Source organism: Ascidia mentula, chromosome 5 (genome assembly GCF_947561715.1).
Source record: "Ascidia mentula chromosome 5, kaAscMent1.1, whole genome shotgun sequence".
NCBI lineage: Eukaryota > Metazoa > Chordata > Ascidiacea > Phlebobranchia > Ascidiidae > Ascidia > Ascidia mentula.
This window is the reverse complement of record NC_138570.1, coordinates 2,243,791-2,265,195: the sequence shown is the minus strand read 5'-3', so window position 1 is coordinate 2,265,195 and position 21,405 is coordinate 2,243,791. Positions and strand designations below refer to the sequence as shown.

General features: G+C 39.1%; 2 protein-coding genes across 3 annotated transcripts; both read left to right on the top strand.

The window, feature by feature from the left end:
• The first annotated feature begins 494 nt into the window (after window positions 1-494).
• LOC145902162 (E3 ubiquitin-protein ligase AMFR-like) lies at window positions 495-11,992 on the top strand. Of its 2 annotated transcripts, none has more exons than XM_082990033.1 (14): window positions 495-933; window positions 1,475-1,624; window positions 1,923-2,065; window positions 2,580-2,777; window positions 6,371-6,546; window positions 6,947-7,130; window positions 7,657-7,777; window positions 8,343-8,463; window positions 8,838-8,914; window positions 9,443-9,598; window positions 9,871-9,959; window positions 10,152-10,347; window positions 10,537-10,611; window positions 11,237-11,992. In XM_082990033.1, the coding sequence occupies exons 1-14, from the start codon at window positions 630-632 to the stop codon at window positions 11,710-11,712; spliced, it is 2,466 nt and encodes an 821-aa protein (XP_082846159.1). In that variant the 5' UTR covers window positions 495-629; the 3' UTR covers window positions 11,713-11,992. The 2 variants fall into 2 exon arrangements, with proteins under 2 accessions (XP_082846159.1, XP_082846158.1); XM_082990032.1 differs by having other exon boundaries at window positions 8,340-8,463.
• A 2,263-nt stretch (window positions 11,993-14,255) lies between these two features.
• Window positions 14,256-19,794, top strand: LOC145901821 (uncharacterized). The gene is made up of 11 exons (XM_082989626.1): window positions 14,256-14,425; window positions 14,748-14,928; window positions 15,373-15,498; window positions 16,020-16,179; window positions 16,484-16,684; window positions 16,929-17,044; window positions 17,415-17,607; window positions 17,986-18,162; window positions 18,904-19,065; window positions 19,253-19,462; window positions 19,658-19,794. Exons 1-11 carry the CDS (start codon window positions 14,256-14,258, stop codon window positions 19,720-19,722), a joined length of 1,761 nt encoding a protein of 586 aa, XP_082845752.1. The 3' UTR covers window positions 19,723-19,794.
• The last annotated feature ends 1,611 nt before the right edge of the window (window positions 19,795-21,405 follow it).

Genomic DNA, 21,405 nt, shown 5'->3' with positions numbered 1-21,405 from the left:
CATTTTTGTATTGCGCCAAAAAAACAATTCCAAACAAAAGAATAAATACCGGCGGTTTTCGTTTCGTTTATCCATAAAAAAATAAATATCAGCAGGTATTAATGTCGGTAAGGGGTGTATTTAAATTATTTTTATTGATAAAACGTATTTTTGTGAACACAGTCATTTCATCGGGGTAAAATTGCGTCATTTGATGAAACGTTTTCCTCATTCGTTTGTAGAAATGTATTTACGTCACGGATGAGGTGTTTTGCGCATTGAAGTGAAACAGATTATGACGGAACAATGGCTCAAGTTTAAGGAAGGACTCCGGTCCGGTTTGGTTATGTAGTAAATAGCGTATTTGTTGTATTTAATGTACTGTTTAGTTCTGTTATTGATTAACAAGACAGAAAGGACATGCAGAATGCTAGTGCCTGGTTTTTATGGAGCAACCCACTATTTTGAAAACAAATTTTGTGGATAAACTTCTTGGATATAAACATCTAAATAATCATATTATGTCGAACTGTGTTAGTTAAAAAGCGCCATGCAGTCCAACTTAAGGTAAATTAGATTAACAACAAAGACTGCAAAACAAATTCCATTGAGGGACTTCGATAGAGTTGGAAAAGGAAAAAAAATCGACGATGCCGACTTTGATTACATCAAGACATTTCCCGATGCCCAGTATATCATTTTATACTGTCATAAGTGTAACTCTTCTGATCTGCTCTATAATATGGGCACAAAACTCAATCATTGAGGAACAGGAAAAAATAAAGTCCGGGTTTTATGACAATGACAAAAAAACTTTGGATGAAAATCAGCAGATGGTCAGCGAAAACCAAACTACACTTGAACATCAAGAAATTAAAGATCCGAAATTGGATTTAGAAAGTCCTGAGATTGAAACTAAATCAGAGGATAAAGACAACGGAGATCAAACGATATGTAAGTATATACCAGATTGGAAAGTTTCTAATTTGCACAGAGGATTTTTTTTAGTTATGGTTGTTTAAGCCTCAGACAAACTGATGTTTTCATATCTTAATGCATTAACTAATTAACAAGTATCTATTTTGAAATGGCTGCCCTTGATTCTAAAACCAAGTCTTTTAGGATATTTTTATTTCTTTAAATAGTTTTCTTTTCACAATGTATGTCGTATGGTAATGTTTTAAATCATGTTCCCTATTTGTTTTCTTTATGTTTTAAGTGGGTATGGGATCATGTTCCCTTTGTCCTAAGTTGTTGTATTTATATACAATGTTATTAGTGATACATGCGGCACAATGTGTGTATACCACAAGGCTGTAGCCCAATTGTAAACATGTGTTACTATGGCTGTGCAGATGATTTCACCAGAGTATTTGGAAACCTTCTGATTTAATATATATCTGGCAGTTGTTCATCTTTGCTAGAACCATCTTATCATGCAAAACTTAAATGTGTCTTAGACCACAGTTTTAATATGTTTGAACATGGGTTACAGATAAAAAGACATGGATGTTTACAAAACATGGAAATGCGGAAAATCCTTCTTCTTCCATCAGTGTTACTTTCAAAAAACCCCAGTTACAATCTGAAGTGCTAACAGAAATTGCAAAATCTGTACTTGATGGCGAACGCTCATTTGCGCATGGTATGTTAATGATGATTCCTGTGTTAATGCTTACTTGTAGTTGGCTTATGTGCAGAATGAAACTTCTTATAGTGTAGAACACTAAAACAAGTGATATCACCTATTTTTGTGTTTCTGATCAAAATTATTTAGACATGTTTACTTTGCATGTCATATGTCTGTATAAATTGTTAAGCACATTACACTTCTCTTTGAAATCAAATGCAAATATCCAAAATATGTCCAATAATGAGCATATAAAATTGAGGTTACTCTGTGTCCAAATTACTAAAATTAAAAAAAATATTTTTTATTACAGGTGTCTTTTCTCTCATGCTTGTAGAGCCTTTAAGTTTGATTCCACTTGTGAATGCATCATATTGTTTGCTTGCGCTTTTTGTTCAAATTCTTCAAGCAATTGTGTTTGGACGACTGAGGCCAATTGAAGCACAGCACATGAAGGTATGTATACCAATAACTAAAAATAAAATTTATTAAATTGGTAAATGTAGTTCAAAACTTTTTTATGCCTTGCTTATTATGCTCATCCAAAATGTATGTTTAGCAATTCCGCGAATCATTTCTAATTCTGGCTCTCGTCGTAACGATTTCCACCACTTCCCACATTAATAGAAACGTGAATGCTTATACAGACAACACTGTTTAGGGTTAGGACCAATTTTGTTGGCCATGTATATTTCAATATTGGAAGTTACATCGGAATTTTTTTCTTCTGTTTTGTAAATGAAAAATATTTGAAACAAATGAAATATGTGGGTCAGTCATGGTTGTAACTCTTGATCATTGTATTTAGTGAAATATATTTGTCTTTTGAAAAGAGCTGACTGATTTTCATGTTTTCATTGATGTAGCTCATTAAAAAAGTTTCACGATTTAAATATTGGTTGGGGTTATTGCTAAATAAATTTTGCTGTCAAACTTTAAACCTTTAAACCGTGTTTTGCATTCGACTCAGGACAAGTTCTGGAACTTCGTGTTCTACAAGTTCATTTTTGTGTTCGGAGTAATGAACGTGCAATCCTTACACGAGGCACTAGTATGGATTTCATGGTTCACCGCAATTGCCTTCCTGCTTCTGCTTACGAAGCTGTGCAAGGACAGATTTGAATTTTTGTCTTTTTCACCGAATACCCCTATATATTACCACTGGAAGGTGAGCATGATCAACTATTTTGGATGGTGTCTAATCATTATTGCTATTGTCTATTCTAAAAAAAAGATGTTTTCAGATATAACTGATATGAAAATTAAGGCATATAAATATGTTCAAAAATATGTTTATTGCTGTCACATGTGACAATCATTACAACCCATAATTAGTTGTTAATTTATGTCCACTTACACAAGAGCCCATCGCCACTGTCCCCTGTATGGGACCAACACCTGTAATTACAGCACATTTTTCAAATGCGCATATCTTGCGCTGTAGTGGGCCTAGGGACAAAAGGTTTTTACCACTAGATAGCTTGAACACAGTAGTGTTTATAAAAAATAAAAAAAATTAACTTCCTATTTGAAATTTTTCTCAATTAATTGGAGGCAATTTCATGCAAAAACTAACAAAAGGTGTGAAAGGAGTGAATGCACATTTGTAAACATTGCTAATTATGTGTTGGTTGTAGCTGAAAATGATCTACAGAAGAATTGTAGAGGAGGGTCTAACCTTTCGAATGGTGTGTTCGGTTTCGCTCTGTGAAGTCACAATCACCAAACAAAAAACAAACGAATTTGAAATTCTCAAAATGTTTTGGTTTTATACATAAAAAAAAAACAGAAAGTTGTTTAGAAATGAAAAAACATTTTGGCGATATGCAAAATAAGGCGATACATAAGGCACACAAAAACAACTGAACAAATTTACTTTTTCTTATTTACATGATATTCTTTGAAGCAAGGTGCTACACATAAATTTACATCGCAAACATCACACTTATATGTAGACCGCTTACGACTGGTGTCACGATTAGAACAATGTACACAATCACGGTAATTATCGGCCTTAACAATATAATGGTCGTGAATACTGGTTGGTGGGACCTTTAACTTTTGGTAGCCAATCAGGCTGCAAACCACACTGTGTGTAAACATTTTCAAGGTAAGCCTTGAATTGGTGGGTTTCACAGCCTGATGGATAATGTGTGCATTGACAAATGACACACTCATTATGGCATCAAAGATTCTTTTATACCACTTTCGTGATCGATGAGGAAAAAGATACGTTTTCATTTTTTGATCCAACAGATCCACACCACCCATACTTCTATTGTATCTGTCGACACAGTATGGTTTTTTGATGTCACAAAACCCTGTTGGACTTTGTTGTGAGCAAATAGACTTCGCAACACAGCCACTGTTGTGGACTGTGCTAAGAAGCGTGAACCTCTTTGTGTCGTGCCATGTGCACGCTAGCAGCTTGCCTGATCTCCTGAATACCGGATCATCCCACTTTTTCAATCTTAGATTTGTTGGCTTCAATTCTTGTGGCATGTGTTTCCTGTTGGCAGAAACTGTGCCACAAGAACCTGTCGAATTTTCTGCCAAATCCTCAAAGAGGGCTGGCGCAGAGTAGTAGCTATCCATGTAGACTATGTGATTCTTATTCAGCAGGGGATTCATCAAATCTTTGACGATTTTGTGGGTTACGGTCAGGTCGGATGGCTGGGCTTCCGATTTTCCAGTGTAGAGTTTCCAATACAAGCAGTATCCAGTTGTGGAATCCGCTACCACAAATGCCTTGTATCCCCACTTGGAAGGCTTCTTGGGGTTTTTCTGCTTGAGTTTTGACCTGCCCTTGAACGCTATGGTCATTTCATCAAGGGAAACATTTTGTTCGGGGTTGTAATACTTTTCATATTGTGGCAGGATGATGTTTAGCATCGGCCTGATTTTAAATAGCCGGTCGTAGTCTGGTTGACCTCTTTCCTTCCTTTCTTCATTGTTTGCAAAATGAAGGAAAGCCTTTATGTTTTGATATCTGTTGCGAGGCATGTATTTCCTGAACTCCGGAGTGACTGTGACATATGTTGTCTGCCAGTAGTCTTCGAAGTTCGGTTTATGGCACAGTGCCATAGCAAAACTAAGGCCGAAAAACACCCTCATTTCATCATGTGTAACAGGACACCATTTCTGGTACCTGGATATCGGTGGCAATTTATTAGCAGAGGAAAGCTTAGAAATACATTCCTCTGCGTAACGGTTTGTTTCCGTCACTACCAGGTCCCAGAATTCTGGCGTCCAAAAAAGCTCCACAAATTTGATTGGTGTAGCTTCACTCATGTCTAGGTCTCCAACGTATCCAACTGGCTGGACAAAATCACCAAGCCAATCAGTATTGGCAGGACTTTCTGCTATTTCTTCAGCAACCCAAGGAAATTGTTCAGGGGTAAGCAGAACAGAAGCGCCTCTTTTCTTCGTGGCCGGCTTTCTTTGTGATGTTTTTTTGGGCCTTCCTCTGCCACGTTTTGCAGGGGGCTGTGAGGTAGAAGGAATATCTTCTTCGGAAAAATCCTCTTCTTCGTCATCAGCAATCTGCTGAGTTTCATCATCTGTTGAGTCATATTCTTCCCCTGATTGTGGGTCAAGGTCGGAAGTTGAACTGTCATCGCTTTCATCTGCCATAACCATGGCAAACGATTCGGCACTGTTGTAAACGTTGAAAGCCATCTCAATAACCAATAATACACAAGTTTTTCTCAAGAATTTTGCAAAAATTTTACTCTACTGTCTGTCTTTGTCACACGAAAATATCAAATGCAGCTCAGGGTTGCCAGAATATTTTTTTTGTTTAGAGCCAAACAGTACGACAAAAAACGCCAAAACTAGTTTTGAAGGAACCAGACAAGAGCCAATCGTTTCCAATAGTATCGTTTAATTTTCTGCTTCCCTAATGTACGTTAAGCTACCAGTATTTACAGGCAAAGTACATTTATGAGTTAGATCAACTGATAATCTATTCTTAGCTTATTTATGCTCTTGGATTAATTTCGTCTTTTTATGTGTATAGCAGTGCCAGTGCTAAGCAAACTTTCAACAAACAGTCTCTCAAAACTCAATTTATGACGTCACTATGGAAGTAGTCAAGTTTACGCTACCCAGCCATAGAGTTTGCAACCATAGTATACTATATACTAGAAAACTATGTTGCAACGCTTCTGAACTAGCTTTGGCTGTAATGCGTGACGAAAAGAAGCATGCGGCGAATCTGCTTCGTGACGAACGAGCCCGGGAAACTTTGGAACGCAAAGCTAACAGGGAAAACGCCAGAAAGAAGCCAATTAAGCCAAACCAAATTTTGAGCGCCAGCCAAAATGAAAAAAAGGCAAATTTAGGGAATTTGGCGCCAAAAGCGCCAATCTGGCAACCCTGCATTGCAGCTGCCCGATTTTTTCGCTTTTTTTGGAGACTTGATTCAAGTTGGTTCACTCAAGCGTGGAATTATTTTTTAATTTGCAAAAGGGAAAAAGTTATGGCAATTTAACAATAGGCACTATTTTTCAGAAGCTTGTTTAGTAGGGGTGGTTACATTTTGTAATATAACTTATTGAAAACATTGAGCTAAAGTAAAACAAAGGCGACAAATGTGTAGAGCGGGAAATTTCAAAGAATTTCTGTGTTTTAGGTTTTCGTCTAGCGTCTATAGAAATAAAGTTATAGACGGATAAACTTGGTGACAGAAATTAGCAAAATTATTGCTAAATGGGCGTGGCAGTTAACGGGAATTTTAACAAAATTTTATGTTTTTTGTAGGTCATCGGTTTGCTTGTTTTTCTCCTTGTGTGTTGCGCTGCACTGTCTGTTATATCTGTAACCTACATATTTCCCTATTCAACGTTCAACGATGATGACTTTGATTACCACTCACTGATTTTCATGTTGACTGAGTGCATCTTGATATCTGTGAAAGCAGTTCATGTGCTTATTCGGTAAGGCCGCCTCCCACCCAATATTTAACGATCATAACAACTGGTGCCCTTGAGATATATTTGTTGTTACAATTGCTGATAATTGGCTGCTGACAATTATCCAACTGTTTTGGTTCCACAGGTTTTGTGTTTAAGGTTATTTATAAATTTATGAATGACATCCTATTTTCAGCCACTGGCTCTTTTTATTTTCCTTTATGCCAAACACTCAGTCATAAGCCTATATAATATTCATTGTTATCTGCAATTGTTTTTTAATAGTTTTTCTTACTATGTTGCTGATCACACAATTGTCTACAAGGCCACTAAACCTATATCATAGTAATACAAAAACAAACTTGTGTTCATAACTATTGGTGTTGTCTTTAAAATTACCATATTACTGGTGCTTTTTTAACAGATACGGAATTCATCTTTACGACATTCAACATGAAGAACTGTGGGAACGCAAAGCAACCCTTGTTTATCACACTGACCTTTGGATGGAACTTCTGTCACTCTCTGTTAACTTTATTCATCACCTGCATATGTTGTTCTCTGGCAATATCTGGCTTTCCATGGCCAGTTTGGTTATTTGCATGCAGGTATGTGATAGGTTAAAACTTTCTATATGGCATTGCTTTTTCCATCAATCATTAATTTATTGTTTCCCCCCAAACAGGGAGTTGTAACAAGAAATTTGGAGATGCTTTTTTATCTTAAATTGATGTCATGTTGCTTTGACCGGTCCACTTCACATAACTGCAATACATAATTACCCAAAATATTTCATACGATCCAGGAAAATGCCACATTCTAGTGTCCCAATAACTCCCAATATTTTGCCGAGTTTTGTATTTAACAATCGCACTTGATAATTTTTCCCTTAACGTTTGACACACAATAAAAAATTGATGGAGACTGAACGTATTGTAATGTTTTGTGCATTCCATTTTCTACCCAATGGATTTTGGCTTGTACACCAAGTGTTGTGCACGGTTGTTGCAGATTATGTTTAAATGGACCTGGCTAATTCAAAGTGCCATACATTACATTGTATACTATTAGTTTTGCAATTTCAAAAAAGCCATCCTGTATTTTAACACATACACCGTTGAATTAACTTTTTAGTTACGCTACATTATATCGGAGATCCAAAAGCGTTTGACAAGACACAAAAACTACAGAAGAGTGGTTGCCAATATGGAGGCTCAATTTCCAGCGGCAACGAGAGAGGAAATCAATGCCCATGGTATTCAATGGTTTACATTCCTTATTTAGGCCCTGCAATGGATTAGGATAGTTCAGTTTATTTAAACTTTGTGAAGCTGGAATGTGTACAAAATAACCCATTTGTAATTTTTTGTTATCCTGATATTGGAATTACTGAATATGTTGTTGTACCTCATTTCAGGAATTGTTTATTTCCAAGGTTAAAATCTGCTAGCTTTCTTAAGACAAATATATTTGGCCAAACAGAATTTTTAATGTTGGTAAAAACAACACACAGAGAATGATAGAAATGTAGAAAATACTCTCCTCTATGATCTATCTCAAGCAAGCTCAGTGTACAGATAGATACCTTTGCTGTAATTATGCCAAAAACTAATTCTACTGTGGTTATGTATCTGTGGTAACTAGTTATACATTCAATAAAGTAAATCTTGCTCAATCTGCAAGCAAATATTGCATTTTTCTGTAACAGTAAAACAAGTTATCAATGAGTTGGCAAAATAGATTTGTAATCAATTATTTGTCATGTCATCATTTCATATGTTTGCATACTGTCTGCTGCATATTGCATTTATTTGCAGCAGATCAGTGTGCGATATGTTGGGACCAGATGGAGAATGCCCGCAAATTGCCTTGTGGGCATCTGTTCCATTCACCTTGTTTGCGATCCTGGCTTGAACAAGATACCACATGCCCTACATGCAGGTACAGAACGCAAAACTAAAAATGATCACTCATTCTCATTCAAACATTTGTAAGCTGCGAACAATGTGTGTCATGACAAAATGTGTGTTATTAACAAAATAACTATGAATCATCATGGACATGGTTTCCTGTTTTTTTTTTGTGCAATAAAATATTTTGAGTTGTACAAGATCCTTCCCTCGAGTTATTACTGATTACTATAAATCATGTTTATTTTGCGAAAAAAGGCAAATACGCAGATGAACAATATGCAAAGAAATAAAACGGCATGGGCACCGATAAAACCATAAAGGTTATCGAGTCAGTCGTCCATGTACAAATACTTAAAGTGTTTTTTATTGTTTAACAGAAACCTGTTTTCTTTTCCAATACAGGAAACAGCTTGGCATCAGAAATCCTCCTAATGCAATGAGACAAAATATGCTCGATCAAGTAGATGGTGCTGGAAATGGTAGGATTTTTTTAGTTACCTTGTATATCATCAGTATTAAATTTTGATGAACATTTTTTGAACAAAATTAAATTGTATAATTTGTAAAATTTGCTTGACATATGTTTTGCCCTGAACAAACTGGGGGTGGGGGTGTTTTTTGTTATGCTTTTAAAGTTTCAACCAACCATTGTTAGGTAAAGGATAATTGATTAAATAGTAAAACAATTTGTGTGAATCGAATTGCTGTGTTTCATATATATATATATGCTGTGTTTGTTATATATACTGTTAAAGCATTGATCACTTCAGCAATTTGATTTAAATTTATTTTCCCACAATGGATAAAGGATGCATTATTAAAGACAGATTTGAAGTTTGCATAATTTCTTCAATGTGAGCTGCAGACAGGGTGTATACACACACTGTTTCGACCTGTAAGGTCTCATCAGTGCAGCTGTTGATGTGGCACTGTGCTAGCTGGTAGACTAGCAGGCACACAGATTTCCACTTTGTGGTTCTTGAATGTAATTTATACATTTCTTGCAGATGTCCCAGCACCCAACCCTGCACCCGGCGTGATGAATGCTGGAGCCCAAGTTCCGAGGAGAAACTTTTTCCACTTCGATGGAACAAGAATTGCGAGTTGGTTTCCGAGCTTCTCGGTTGAGGTTACCCACACCCCACACGGTGCTCAAGCGATGGGTGAGTGCAGAAAAATGTTCCTGTCGATAAAAATAAAATTTCAACATACATAAAATCCAGATTCCATTTACCGATCAACTTCCTCAGAATGCAGAAAAGTTGATCTTAATAAATAAGATTGCATGAAATTTATTCTATTATTATTCCATGAATTTATAATTTTGTGTGTTAGTTGCAAGCAAACCTCCTTAATATCTAAATATATAGTGACCTTAACACCCTGCTCTGTACCTTGACATGTTACATTTTTGAACAAACCTATTTTGGTTTAGTAATGACGAGAGCCACGATGAACCAAAGTCAAGTCTCCAATTCTCAACTTGATGCCATGGTGAGGGAGGTGCAGGAAATATTTCCACAGGTATGATGCTTACTTTGTTTCTGATTTCTCCAACTGAACAATACATGTTGTTTAAATTTGATTGTTTTCTTTGACAAACAATGATTAAGTTTCACCAATAAAGTGTGTAATTGTTTTAACCTTGAGTGCAAAATGGCTGTGATGTGATTTGAAATATGCCGTGTTTGCCTAAAAAACAATTTTCTGAACCAGATCCCAGCCCCCGTAATACGGACCGACCTACTTGTCACCGGCTCAGTGGAAACGACCTCAGAAAGAATTGTGGAGGGTCACGTTATTATACCCCCAAACCAAATGATAGGGGGATTACACCAGCAGACCCCACCACCCTCTCCCCCTCCACCTCGTGTTGAAATGCCCAGTGTGCCTCGCATCGACCCAAGCCCTGGTAAATATAAAGTTTATATTGAATTTGATTGTTTTTTTATTATAACAATGCATAAATCTTTTGCAAAATATTGTAGAGTGATTTGACAGTTAGATGGACTACAATCACCTTTGTTAGTGCATGGTGTTCTATGTTCAAAAAGTCCATGCAAATGCTTGAATATGTTAAAACATTTGTTCTGCTTCCTAGGTACGTCACTGCGCCGACGTAATCTCGTACATACGTTACCGGACGAGTCGGTCATGCAAGTTGCCAGCAGTTCAGGTGCGTAATCTGTCTACGTTGTGTCGATATCGGGGAAAATGGGGAAGATCGCCTGCAGGGTTACCGCTGACGTGGTGGTATTGATTGTGACGTTACATAAGGCCGAGTATTATGAAATTTCGTGTTACGGCAATGGTGTTCGTACGTTTAACATCTGGACGGGTTCATGCGGGTTTGTTAGTTGTGTAACCGGGACGGTATTGCACGCGAAACAACGGCGTTCGTGAAGTGGATGATTCAGCGTTGACATTTCGAACACAACACGATGCCTCACCATTCAATATGTGCGTCTTCGTTCAATCGGTCACCGAGAAGTCCACGCACAACCGCAGCTAAAGCTGACAAGCTAGTCGTGTTGTTTTTGCGAATAAGCATTAAATTAAGTGTCAAGCGCTTGAAGGGCATGTTCGGATTTTTGTAATGTAACGTTTCAATTTGACAAATTATATACGAGCAAAACTAGTATGACGTCACTGATCGCCATTGTTGTGACATGAAACAAACCCTAATTGCGCGTTTCATGACATGTCGCTGAAACGTAAACAGCCATAAAAATGACGAAGCAATTTGCAGCGACAAAATTTGCCACGCTCACTATAAGGGTGACGTCATTTTGCATGTATAGGTACATCGGCACCTGCTGGGTCCCCAGGTAACGTCCCTGTTGCCCCCGACACTCGAGGGTTCCCCCACCGCGATCTATCGGTAGGGGGGCGGTTCTCGAAGGCCCCCGGCGAGCGCGAGAGCGTCCTTAAAAGTCGACGAGAGGCCATGATCCGGCAAGCGAGACTCCGCTACTTGGAAGCGAAGGCCAAGCAACCTTCTGAAAACCCCTCGAAACCCACGGAGTCTATGACGTCATCGTCGGAACCCATGACGTCATCCTCCAACTTTCCTATGGCAAAGTTCAACACCAATTCCTCTGGTCGCGAAGGGACCTCGTCGTCGAGTCACCACTTGCTGCAAGAAGAACTGGATCTGACGCCCGGCTTCGGACGCTCTGTTACTCCACCTAGCGACACTGCGCTGTCCGGTTTGGTGAGGTCGAGCGACGGAAGAATCGACCTCGACTACGATACGAGCGATACCGATTCTTCGTAATGAGGAGGTTCAATTAAAACAATATCTTACAATTCTTCCTTGGTTTTCCTTGTTTTCATTTCTATTGAGGTTGAGTTTAATTACCTTGGTATTTCTAATCTTTTTTATTTGGAAAACCTGAATAATTATGTTGCGTTTGTTGCCAAACAGCGTAGAGCTAAGCGACCCATTGCATCGTACGACTGCGTTTGGACATTTTCTGTACATCCAAAGACTGCGGAAGTGGACGCACGGCGTTGAAATAGACGCAAGTGCAAAATAAATTGTAAAAATATATAAATTTGCATTCAATGTTTGCACTTGGCGCTGACGACCCGCAATCGAAATATCCAAATACGATGTCGATATTTGATAACCGATGACGTGGGTTGGTGCATTGCAGTGGAAAACTTACAGAGCGAACTACAAACTATTTAGTTGCATTATGAGGATACAGAGGCAAACCGGTTCTTGTGAATTGGGATGATCGCTCTTTGAACCACTGGCACTTTAGTGTTGTTCAGTCCTCCCGCCTATATTTATTAACCTACTCCTGTGGCGTTTTTGACCGTGAGGTACTTCAAACCCGGACGCTGTAAATCGTAATATGACGTCATGGCACCATCTACTTACAAGGAAAACCGTTTTTGGGCTCAAATGAGTCCATGAAGACCCATCATATGTGTGTCTTTGAATCGCTTCGCGCCTTGCACCAACCCAACTGCATTGTGTGATGGTGGGGTGTGCAAACTGCAAATGAAAGAGGCCACTGGTTGGCGCTCCCCGTCGGACGAGAGCAGATTCCCGCGGTTTGAACGTTCGACGCCAAATTCAAAGCGTTGATTTTGCTAAATTATGTAATTCGGCGCTGTGCTGCACTTGGTCTTTTTGCATTTGCATGCGTTGCAAGCTGTTTTGAACCAGGTTAATTTGCATGTGACGTCATAAAGAGAATTGTTGCATCGCGAGTTCCAGCTATTCTTTTAAGCAAACTCCCCTTTGAACTGGTTTGCCAATAACACGTATCAGTTCCTTTGCAACGAAACACCCTTTGTTGTCGGCGATTCTTGTTACGTTTGAATATCGTATTTAAACTTTCGAGTAGCTGATAAGTTGGTTATCAGCATGACCACTGGTTTACCATATTTGACGGATTTGAACAAATCGGGCCTCGAAATTTGCCATGAAAACCAAACAAACACCAGAAACTGTAAATTTTGGCTTCGCTTATTGTGATTTTTAGGTGAAATGCATGGCCCGCATTCTTTTTCTTATCGGCTTTGCATATCCTACGAGGACCGGCGCTGTATAGCATCCATGACTGTGGCCAACGCATAGCAAACATGTCATGCTCTAACTCGAATTGTTGAAACTGACGTTTCCTCGTTTTATATTGAATCCATTTAATAACACCCATGGCCTTCTGTATGTCTTAATACTTATTTACTGGAAATATTCAATATATGTGGTCAATATTTAACGTTTTGTGCGACATGTTATCTGAATCCAACCCTAATACACGGCTTGATTTTCTTCCTGCTTCTGCCGTTTATATTAACCGACATCTTCGTATGTTCTCCACGTTCATATCTGTCGCATGTTAGGTTATCTTCGCAAACGCCAAAGATATGCAAGCGTATCGGTCTTGCAGACCCCCCCCCCCGCTTTCATGCTGTAACCTAATATTGATAACAATAACGTAGTTATGTCGGAATTAAAAGCCTGTGTAGTCAAAACTATTGTTTAAGATTCGCTAGTTTTGACACAATCTGATTGAAACAACCGAACATTTTGTTTATATTCTTGCATTGTTTTGTTTCTTCTGCCTTCTGTGTAATGTTTGCTTTCGACGAGTTTTTTTTACACCTAATCGAAAGGTTACGGATTTTTTGTTTTCATTTTGGTCAGAATTTTTCCTCCAAAAGTGCGAGGTTACCGACTCATAGTTGCAAATAAACAAGGTTTCTGGTGTTGAGCTTCTCAAATCTTTGTGTTTTTTTATTATTTCTGTCAATTTATCACAGGTCTATAATTCCCACAAGCTCATTCGGATACAACGTAATGTCGACAAAAAAGTTACAAATCTATTTTAGTCACACCAGGTCTCTCGATTTTCTGGGCGTCAAACGACAGGTTGACTGATTCTCACGGAAGAAGTTACACGGCTTGTGTGACGTCACAAGCAAACATTAGGCGGCGGGTGACGTGTTCATTGCTGCGCGTGCCACATTACTTGGGCCACGTGCAGGTTGGAATGAATACGTCGCAAGTTACTTTAGGCAGTGTTGTAACAATTGAGGAACTGTTGGCCGAATTCCGATGTAAATATATAATGTGAACGTTGGAATGAGCTGAAAGCTTCAGTTTGGTACACAAAGTTGAGTTCGCAATCTTGCCATGCAAAATGACGCACAGTCAGAAGTTAAGATATATGTGAAGTGCATAATAGTGTCGCACGCTAAAAATGTCAGTAATGTCTTCGGAGAGTTTTAATTGAAAGATCTTATTATGATAACACGAAAGTTTCCGCTCTGCAGTGTTTTAGTTCCCAAAGAACAGAGAAAATGTCCGCCTTGAAAATCCTCTTCTTGATCCTGTCTCTGGTTGCCGTGGCAACGTGCGAAGAGGAAGCCGAAGAGCAGCCCGATCACTTTTTCGAAGTTGATGTTCGCAAGATGATGTCGCTGTCTCCCGTCGAGTTTGGGGCAGAAATCTACACACACAACTACACCAAGTATGCTGGCATATCTCCGACATAAACGTCTTTCTGAGCGTTTTGCTTGTTTGTAATGTGCTAGAGATGCGCTGAATGTTCGGCGTGTGTATGTATTCAGGCCAAAATGCTTTTCTACGTAAATAAGCACATAAATACTGTATAACTGAATACGCATTACTTGCAGCCATTCACAACGTTTTATTGTGGCTTGCTATAACTGCTGTTGATACAATTCTGAATTGCTAACACGCCTATTCACGTCAGCATGGTTTTATAGCTCGGTTTGGTCGCACGGTTAAGTCTATACGGGACTGAATGCAAACCACATATTTATTCAAAGGTACGAATCGATGATGAAAAGGTTAGGACCGGTGTTGACGACGGGATATTGGCAAACGGTTTGGGAAGTTTCTGGGGCTGCCCCCGCCCCCCGTTTCGCTGATGACGAAATAATGTCTAGATGGGTGGGAAGCATTTACTGGAACCTAGCCCATGACATTGAGCCTATGGAGGTAATGATGGTATGTCAAATATTGTTGTTAAACCTGGTATATTAGGAACCCCAGACAGAATAATATAAGCAAAATGACGCCAAGCACTCTGATGAGACCTGGTAGGTCGAAACAGTGGCCAACTGTCTGTAGCTTACAAAGATGTTAATTTTCCCCCCGCTTTCGCATTGTACAGTCATTCCATCTTTAGTTGACGTCATGCAAATAAATAATGTCCAACGTCCTTTGTTTGTGCCTGTGATGATTGACATCGTGCATCTATGAACAATATATCGAAATCGTCTTGTAAATATCGTTAAATCGTACGATGAGTTGTTCGCCTGGCTTAGATTGAGAGATTTTTCAAAATTTTCAGGACAATTTCCGCACGGTCGCTCTTATCTGTTATTAATAATCAATCATGGCTTTGACGGTCATTTTACCCTTGTTCGAACTTTCGACCTATTTCATCAGAATACCAGTCGAATGTTACAAGAAAACGACGTCCAGATTATTGCCGGAACGACCACAGCCCCAAACACTTACTACTCAACACCTTCCAATATAGAACGTTTCAGAGCAGAGGAACAAGCTAAAAGGGTACTCGGCCTGTTAAATATTCATATTTTATGATAAACTATTTCGATTTGGTTCGTAACGAATGGGTGAACTTGCAACCTGATAAAGCGAGATTGGGCTAGAGAAAACTCTCGCGAATAAAGTTTACATTCAGTCTGTCCAAAATAGTCCACCAGAAAGTTATAGTACAACAAATTAAAAAATGTCTTCTTGCAATAATAATTTATAGCCGATCAATTTCATTGATAAACAGGATACCGTCCTTGTTTATGTGATTTGTCGTCATACATGTGCCTGTACTTTTAGACTTTTTAAGCTGTTTTCTTTTTTAGGTTTGTTTTAGCTGAAATCATGTTAAATGCAGACCTTTTTCGTTTTAGCCAGCATGATTCGGTAGACATTATCACATTAACCAAAAAAAAATATAACACAAAGCATCATTGAAGGTGAATTTCATTCCTTTCAAGTGGTCCTTTTTTTCGGTATTCTGCACGTATTAATAAGGCGACTTTGTTTTAAATCTCTTGCCACCTCACACATAGGACGGTATTGCGGTCGAAGAAGAACCTGAAGAATGGACCAAAGAAAAGTTGGAGAAAGAAAAGGAGAGAGCGGACAGAGATTACTTTATTTTTATGCGAGAGTTTGTGGACGACTTTGCGAAGTTCTGGGCGACGTCGTTGGAATACTTGGAAAGGATAAGTACGAAACCTCTGTGTTAATGCCACGAGTTGTCTGCATCTGCTTAATTGGCCTTAACTTTGGCTTGGTTACAGGGCTAAAAGTAAATCGGAACGACATTGCTAATAATTCAACGGCTGTTATTTCCCAAATAGTTTTGAGAAACTTATATTTCGTAAATTGATTCACTTATTTAAGAAATCTCAACTTGTATACAAAAATATAATGCTTTATTTTTCTTCGGCATATTCAATCGTTCCGGTAAGAATTTTTTTTTCATTTCAACCCAGCTTTCTTATTTATAATAAACAAAAAACATTTGTAGAATTACGTCTTCCCTACATTGAACTTTCGTTCGAACCGGACGGGCACGAATTCATGCACATCGAGCCCGAAGATTACGTTGCTCTGCTCAAGAAAGTAAGGGAAGAAATGAGAGCGCGCAATATCTCCGACGACAAACACATGTTCGTAGGAATTGGGGCCTCTCATCCGACTGGATCACGACCCTACTTGGAACTATTAGGTTTGTTGTGTAGTCTGAACAAAGTTTCACAATCACCTTATATTGTATGGAATAAGTTTTTGTACCATATTGGTGTAAAACGCCATCTAAACTGCTGCAAGGTATTATTGGTTCAAATGCTCATTTTATCTGTGAATATACTATAGGGTATTCCCCAAGACATGCGTGGTTGATTGCATTATACCCAAAATACACCTGTATGTTATCTTTGGTTTGTACCTCATCGGTTTTATTTACCCTGCAGGTCAGGATCGCGAGGCTTACGATGTGCTGCACGCTTGGAACTTTCACATAACCGACAGGGGAGCACCATTGCACGAGATTGAACGTGAATTGCAAGGATTTAGACAGATGGTTAAGGTATATGGATGTCTGATCGATATTTTGTCTGTTGTGGCAAATGTGTCTGACACTGTGCAAATATGCTGACGTTTTCTGTTTCCCGCATATACACAGTGTTATCATACCGTCTTTATTTCTACGATATATCCTTTTTGGGAATAGGCTTCCTTAATTTAGGCATTTTTAAGTTGCTTTAACCACAGGCGTCCTTTATTAAACAACGTTAAATGCAGACCTTTTTCGTTTTTGGCCAGCATAATTTTTTCCCATTCTGATATCAAGACTAAAAAAGTCATCGTTAAAAATTCAGTAAAATTTAACATCATTGAAAGTAAATCGCACAACTATTCTGTCGTTCCTTGTTGTCCTTCTACTTAATTACTTTCAGGCTCTGATTCCGAAATCGTGGCCGAAGAAACCGATCTTCGTGTCCAAGTTCAAATACAAACCGGAGAACAACTTCGCATTCGACGAGGTGGAGTTTAACGGCGACATTGACGATTGTTACTACAAACTATTCGGGAGAACAATCCACGTGGATGACGACATCCCAAACACAGTTGGACAATCCCCAGTTACAGGTGACAGGAAGGTTATTGCCATTTGTGGTTAGAATTCTCACAGAAATAAAGGTACCTCAACCACAAGAAACCCAGAATATAACAATTTACTGAAATTATCCCTGTTCGCCTTTCATAAATGGTTGTCTTCATATAGCCGTAAATCACAGAATGTTTAATGCCCTACAAAATTGGACTAAGTAACCCTTGTTCAAACCCCAGCGTACCTACATAATGAAATTATAATGACGCGTTCTACTGTGACGTCACAATGAATCAAACACATTCACTTCGACAAATTTAGGAAATATACATGGATACCCGTCACTGTTTCAAGCTTTAGAGATAATTTCAAGATTTCAAGATTTTTTTTTCGTCAAATTGTTTAATATGTTTCAGGCGTCCGACTCTTGGCCAATCTGTTCCTCCAGTACTCGTTCGGGGTCACCAAGTCAGTGTATCATGCTTTATCGGATGAGAGCTGGTCTCATCGCTGCGCTGGAATGTTCGATAGACGAGGTCGGGAGAAGCAGATATTCGCTGCCTTTTCCACATTCCTGCCCTACATCGAACAAGGTTGTTGGATTTTTAAACAAAAGTTAGGTGTCGTCTCTCCTGAGTGTTGTTATGTCAAAAAGGCCCCTTTTGATTTAAAGAGATCACCTGACTGGTCAAACTATGTATTGAATGTGAACATAAGATAAATTGTCATACAAGACTGCAGGAAATACCCTGTGCTGCCTGGTGTTAACCAACGGATTTGTTTTTTATCCAGAAAACTCAAATTGAGTGGCAGGCCATCCGCTGTTTAAATAAATAAAGAAAATGACGATGTCACTACTCGAAATTAATATTTATGTCTTTCAAAACAGAAGATCATATGATGCAGTTCCTCTGCCACTCTCTTTTTGAGTTTTCTAAAACATAAGCATTTATTATTTTACTGTCGACTAAAAACTACTTAGTTTTGCATAAAATGTCCGACTCTATTGATTAGGAAAAGCAGATATTCAAAAATCAAATCAAATCATATTTATTTTGCGAAAAACAGCAACTACGCGTAAGAACAATATACAGAAAAATGAAATTGCCTGGGCACCGATAAAACCATAAAGGTTATCGAGTCAGGCGCACAGCATGTAAAGGTGATTTCCTCACGGAGAATCACCGTCTGTCGTAGAACCGCAGCCAGTCGCACTGGGAGGTGATGGGTTGCGACAGGCTGCATGTGACGAAAGGTGGCCACCCGGCCGTGCTGGCTGAAATGCAGCCAATTGCCATGACTAGGTTCTTAATACTTATATTTTAATGTGGCAGGCAGTCTTCCAATAAAGAAACAATGGGATAACAAGGACGAGTGCTTCACGGTGGCGCTAAAGAGCAAGACGCGCATTATATTCGCTGTAGCGAACACGGGCGCTTCGTCATGTGGACGTAGTTTCAGTTTGTCCGGAGTGAATACCAAAAAATTGGGCGAAGGTAAATTTCTAAAATGGCTGTTTTTGAAAACATTAAATAACCATTTCCTTTTCACTATTTAAAACTTGACTTAAATATTATTCAGTTGAAAAAATAGTTTTTGCTGAAAAAAACAAAGAAAGATTTTGTTACATTGTAATATTTTGTGACTAATTGATTTTCTGATTTCTATCGAAACAAACTTCAGGGTTTACTGTCACCTATAACAACGCCACTGTGTCATTGGCTGCTGAGAAAGCCTGGGAATCTCTTATCCTGAAACAACCGCTGGATTATGACGTCTACCAATCAGAAGACAAGAAGGATCACGTGGTCGAATTCGATGTTGTGATTGGTCCTCATTCAAGCACAACAGCAGTCCTGGAACTGAAACCGGCTCCAAAACAGCCAGAAGAAGGTAATGTTTGTTTCCCTGCCTTTGAGTTTGACAAACTGATATTCTCTAAGCATGTAAAGTATTACGTCACAATGATGAACAGAGTTACTTTTGGAACTATTTCCATTTTGGGAGCTGCAGACCATCCAAAAATAGTGCAAGAATTGTATTTTTTCGACTATCATCCAAAAATAATGCAAGAATTGTATATTTTAGGCGCTAAAGCAAAACAAGGAGCGGATGCCACTAAAGAAAGCAAAGTGGAACACGCAGAACTATAAAATATCGCAATACTTTCTTGGAACTTTTTACGTGTATTGCAGAGCGTATAAAAATACTTGGATCAACTCATCATGGTTATTGCGACCTGGAACTTATGCTGGTTTTGGATACTATTTTATTGACCGACAGAGCTTTGTTAGCGAACGTCTATTTTCCTTGTTCTTGAAAAAAAATTTAGGTGTTTTGAAATAAACGTCGCCGTTTACTCGTCACGTATATTATTTGGAGATTTTTAGTCAAAAATCAAACGTGAACCACAGGGTACACCAGGTGTGGGCAAATTTTTCAACTCACGGTGCAGAAGCTGTCAAAAACTTGACCGGCGGGCCAATGATCGAAGTGAGTTTAAAGCAGAAAAACAGTGTTTCCACTACAATTGTTGAACCAACTTAATTACAATAAAGAAGATAAAAAAGTTGCAACCGAAGAGCAAAAAACGTACACTGAAATTACGTGTGTTCTTCAGCGATACTTTTACTAACCAGCCCCCACGGGACCAGATTGTAAGACCAACAGACCGGAGTTTTCCCATCTGGTGAACACATACGTCTTTATGGGGTTTCTATCGCAATGAGAGTATGCAAGGTTGTCGAGCAAATGAACAGAACTTTTTTTGATTCTCCCGGATTTTGGTTTCGCTTTGTCTCACTGATGGAGCGCCATGATTTTCAGTTGAGACGACAGTAATCCAATTTTGGCGTCACGTGAAACCGATTAACCCTTCTGTACAGTCTGTGTAAAACCGTTTCCTCTTTTCGGCTGTATCCCTATTTTCACGATCATCTACTACCTCTACCAGGCGGGGGAAAAGCAGCAATGCCAAGCCTTCCACCGGGGGGCGGGGGAAGCGAAAACAGCGATGGAAATCTAATAGTTCCGCCATGAATTGGAGGCGCAACGCTGGGGAAATTAAAATACAAGCCCTGTGGATTAATGGCAGCGTACGCGGGCTTAACGTCGCTCGCCGCAGGGTAGAAATATTTTGCCGACGGCTCTTTGTACACTCCAAACCCGGTCAACTTATTCATGGGGAAACCGAACCCAAAACTCGGGCGGAAATGTTTATCTTCGCCGATGTTATGAAGGGACAAAGGAGGGGTTGGAAGAAACGGTTGATGAGCTTGAGGTTCAAAGTCTGGTGAGTTAAGCTCGCTTTCTAGGCCTTCTGTCGATGAAACGGAGAGGCTTTTGCTGGGACACAACTCTGGAATTAAGGCAACTCGTGTACTTTGGCTGTTTTTTGGATTATGCTTAGCTTGTTCCGTTCTTGGTGACGTGGAATGTAAAAAATCGTTGGGTTGTCTACACAAAATCAATTCTGGCGGATTTTTTCGCGAAGTCATGTTGCATTTTGTCCCGTTTCTTTCAAGCTCATTCCAAAAATAATCGCTTTGTTTGTTCGGTGATTTAGTTACGAACTGCTCTGTTGGCTGATCAATGTTGATATTTTTCTCGTTCAATTTATCCGGATCGACAGCGCCATCCTCAGCCGACAAGAAATGTTCAATGGCCTTTACGACGTCGCCGTTGCAGCCCTGGAGTACCAGCTTTCTCACGCTGCCTCTCTGTGACGGAAAAAGGCGTTGCAGCATTTCCTCTTTGGAGAGACGACCCGGCCTAAAAGACTTCACAATGGAGTTGTTCACATCCAGGTTCTCCCAGGTGGGGGAGTCCCTTTTCTG

What these genes read in the sequence shown, in the direction of transcription:
- LOC145902162 (XM_082990032.1), top strand. Translation starts at nt 630, where the DNA reads ATGCCGACTTTGATTACATCAAGACATTTCCCGATGCCCAGTATATCA. An exon ending in CAACGGAGATCAAACGATAT is followed by an intron (nt 934 to 1,474) that starts GTAAGTATATAC and finishes CATGGGTTACAG; the next exon opens with ATAAAAAGACATGGATGTTT. An exon ending in TTGAAGCACAGCACATGAAG is followed by an intron (nt 2,066 to 2,579) that starts GTATGTATACCA and finishes CATTCGACTCAG; the next exon opens with GACAAGTTCTGGAACTTCGT.
- LOC145901821 (XM_082989626.1), top strand. Translation starts at nt 14,256, where the DNA reads ATGTCCGCCTTGAAAATCCTCTTCTTGATCCTGTCTCTGGTTGCCGTG. An exon ending in TACACACACAACTACACCAA is followed by an intron (nt 14,426 to 14,747) that starts GTATGCTGGCAT and finishes ATTTATTCAAAG; the next exon opens with GTACGAATCGATGATGAAAA. An exon ending in CCTGCCCTACATCGAACAAG is followed by an intron (nt 18,163 to 18,903) that starts GTTGTTGGATTT and finishes TTAATGTGGCAG; the next exon opens with GCAGTCTTCCAATAAAGAAA.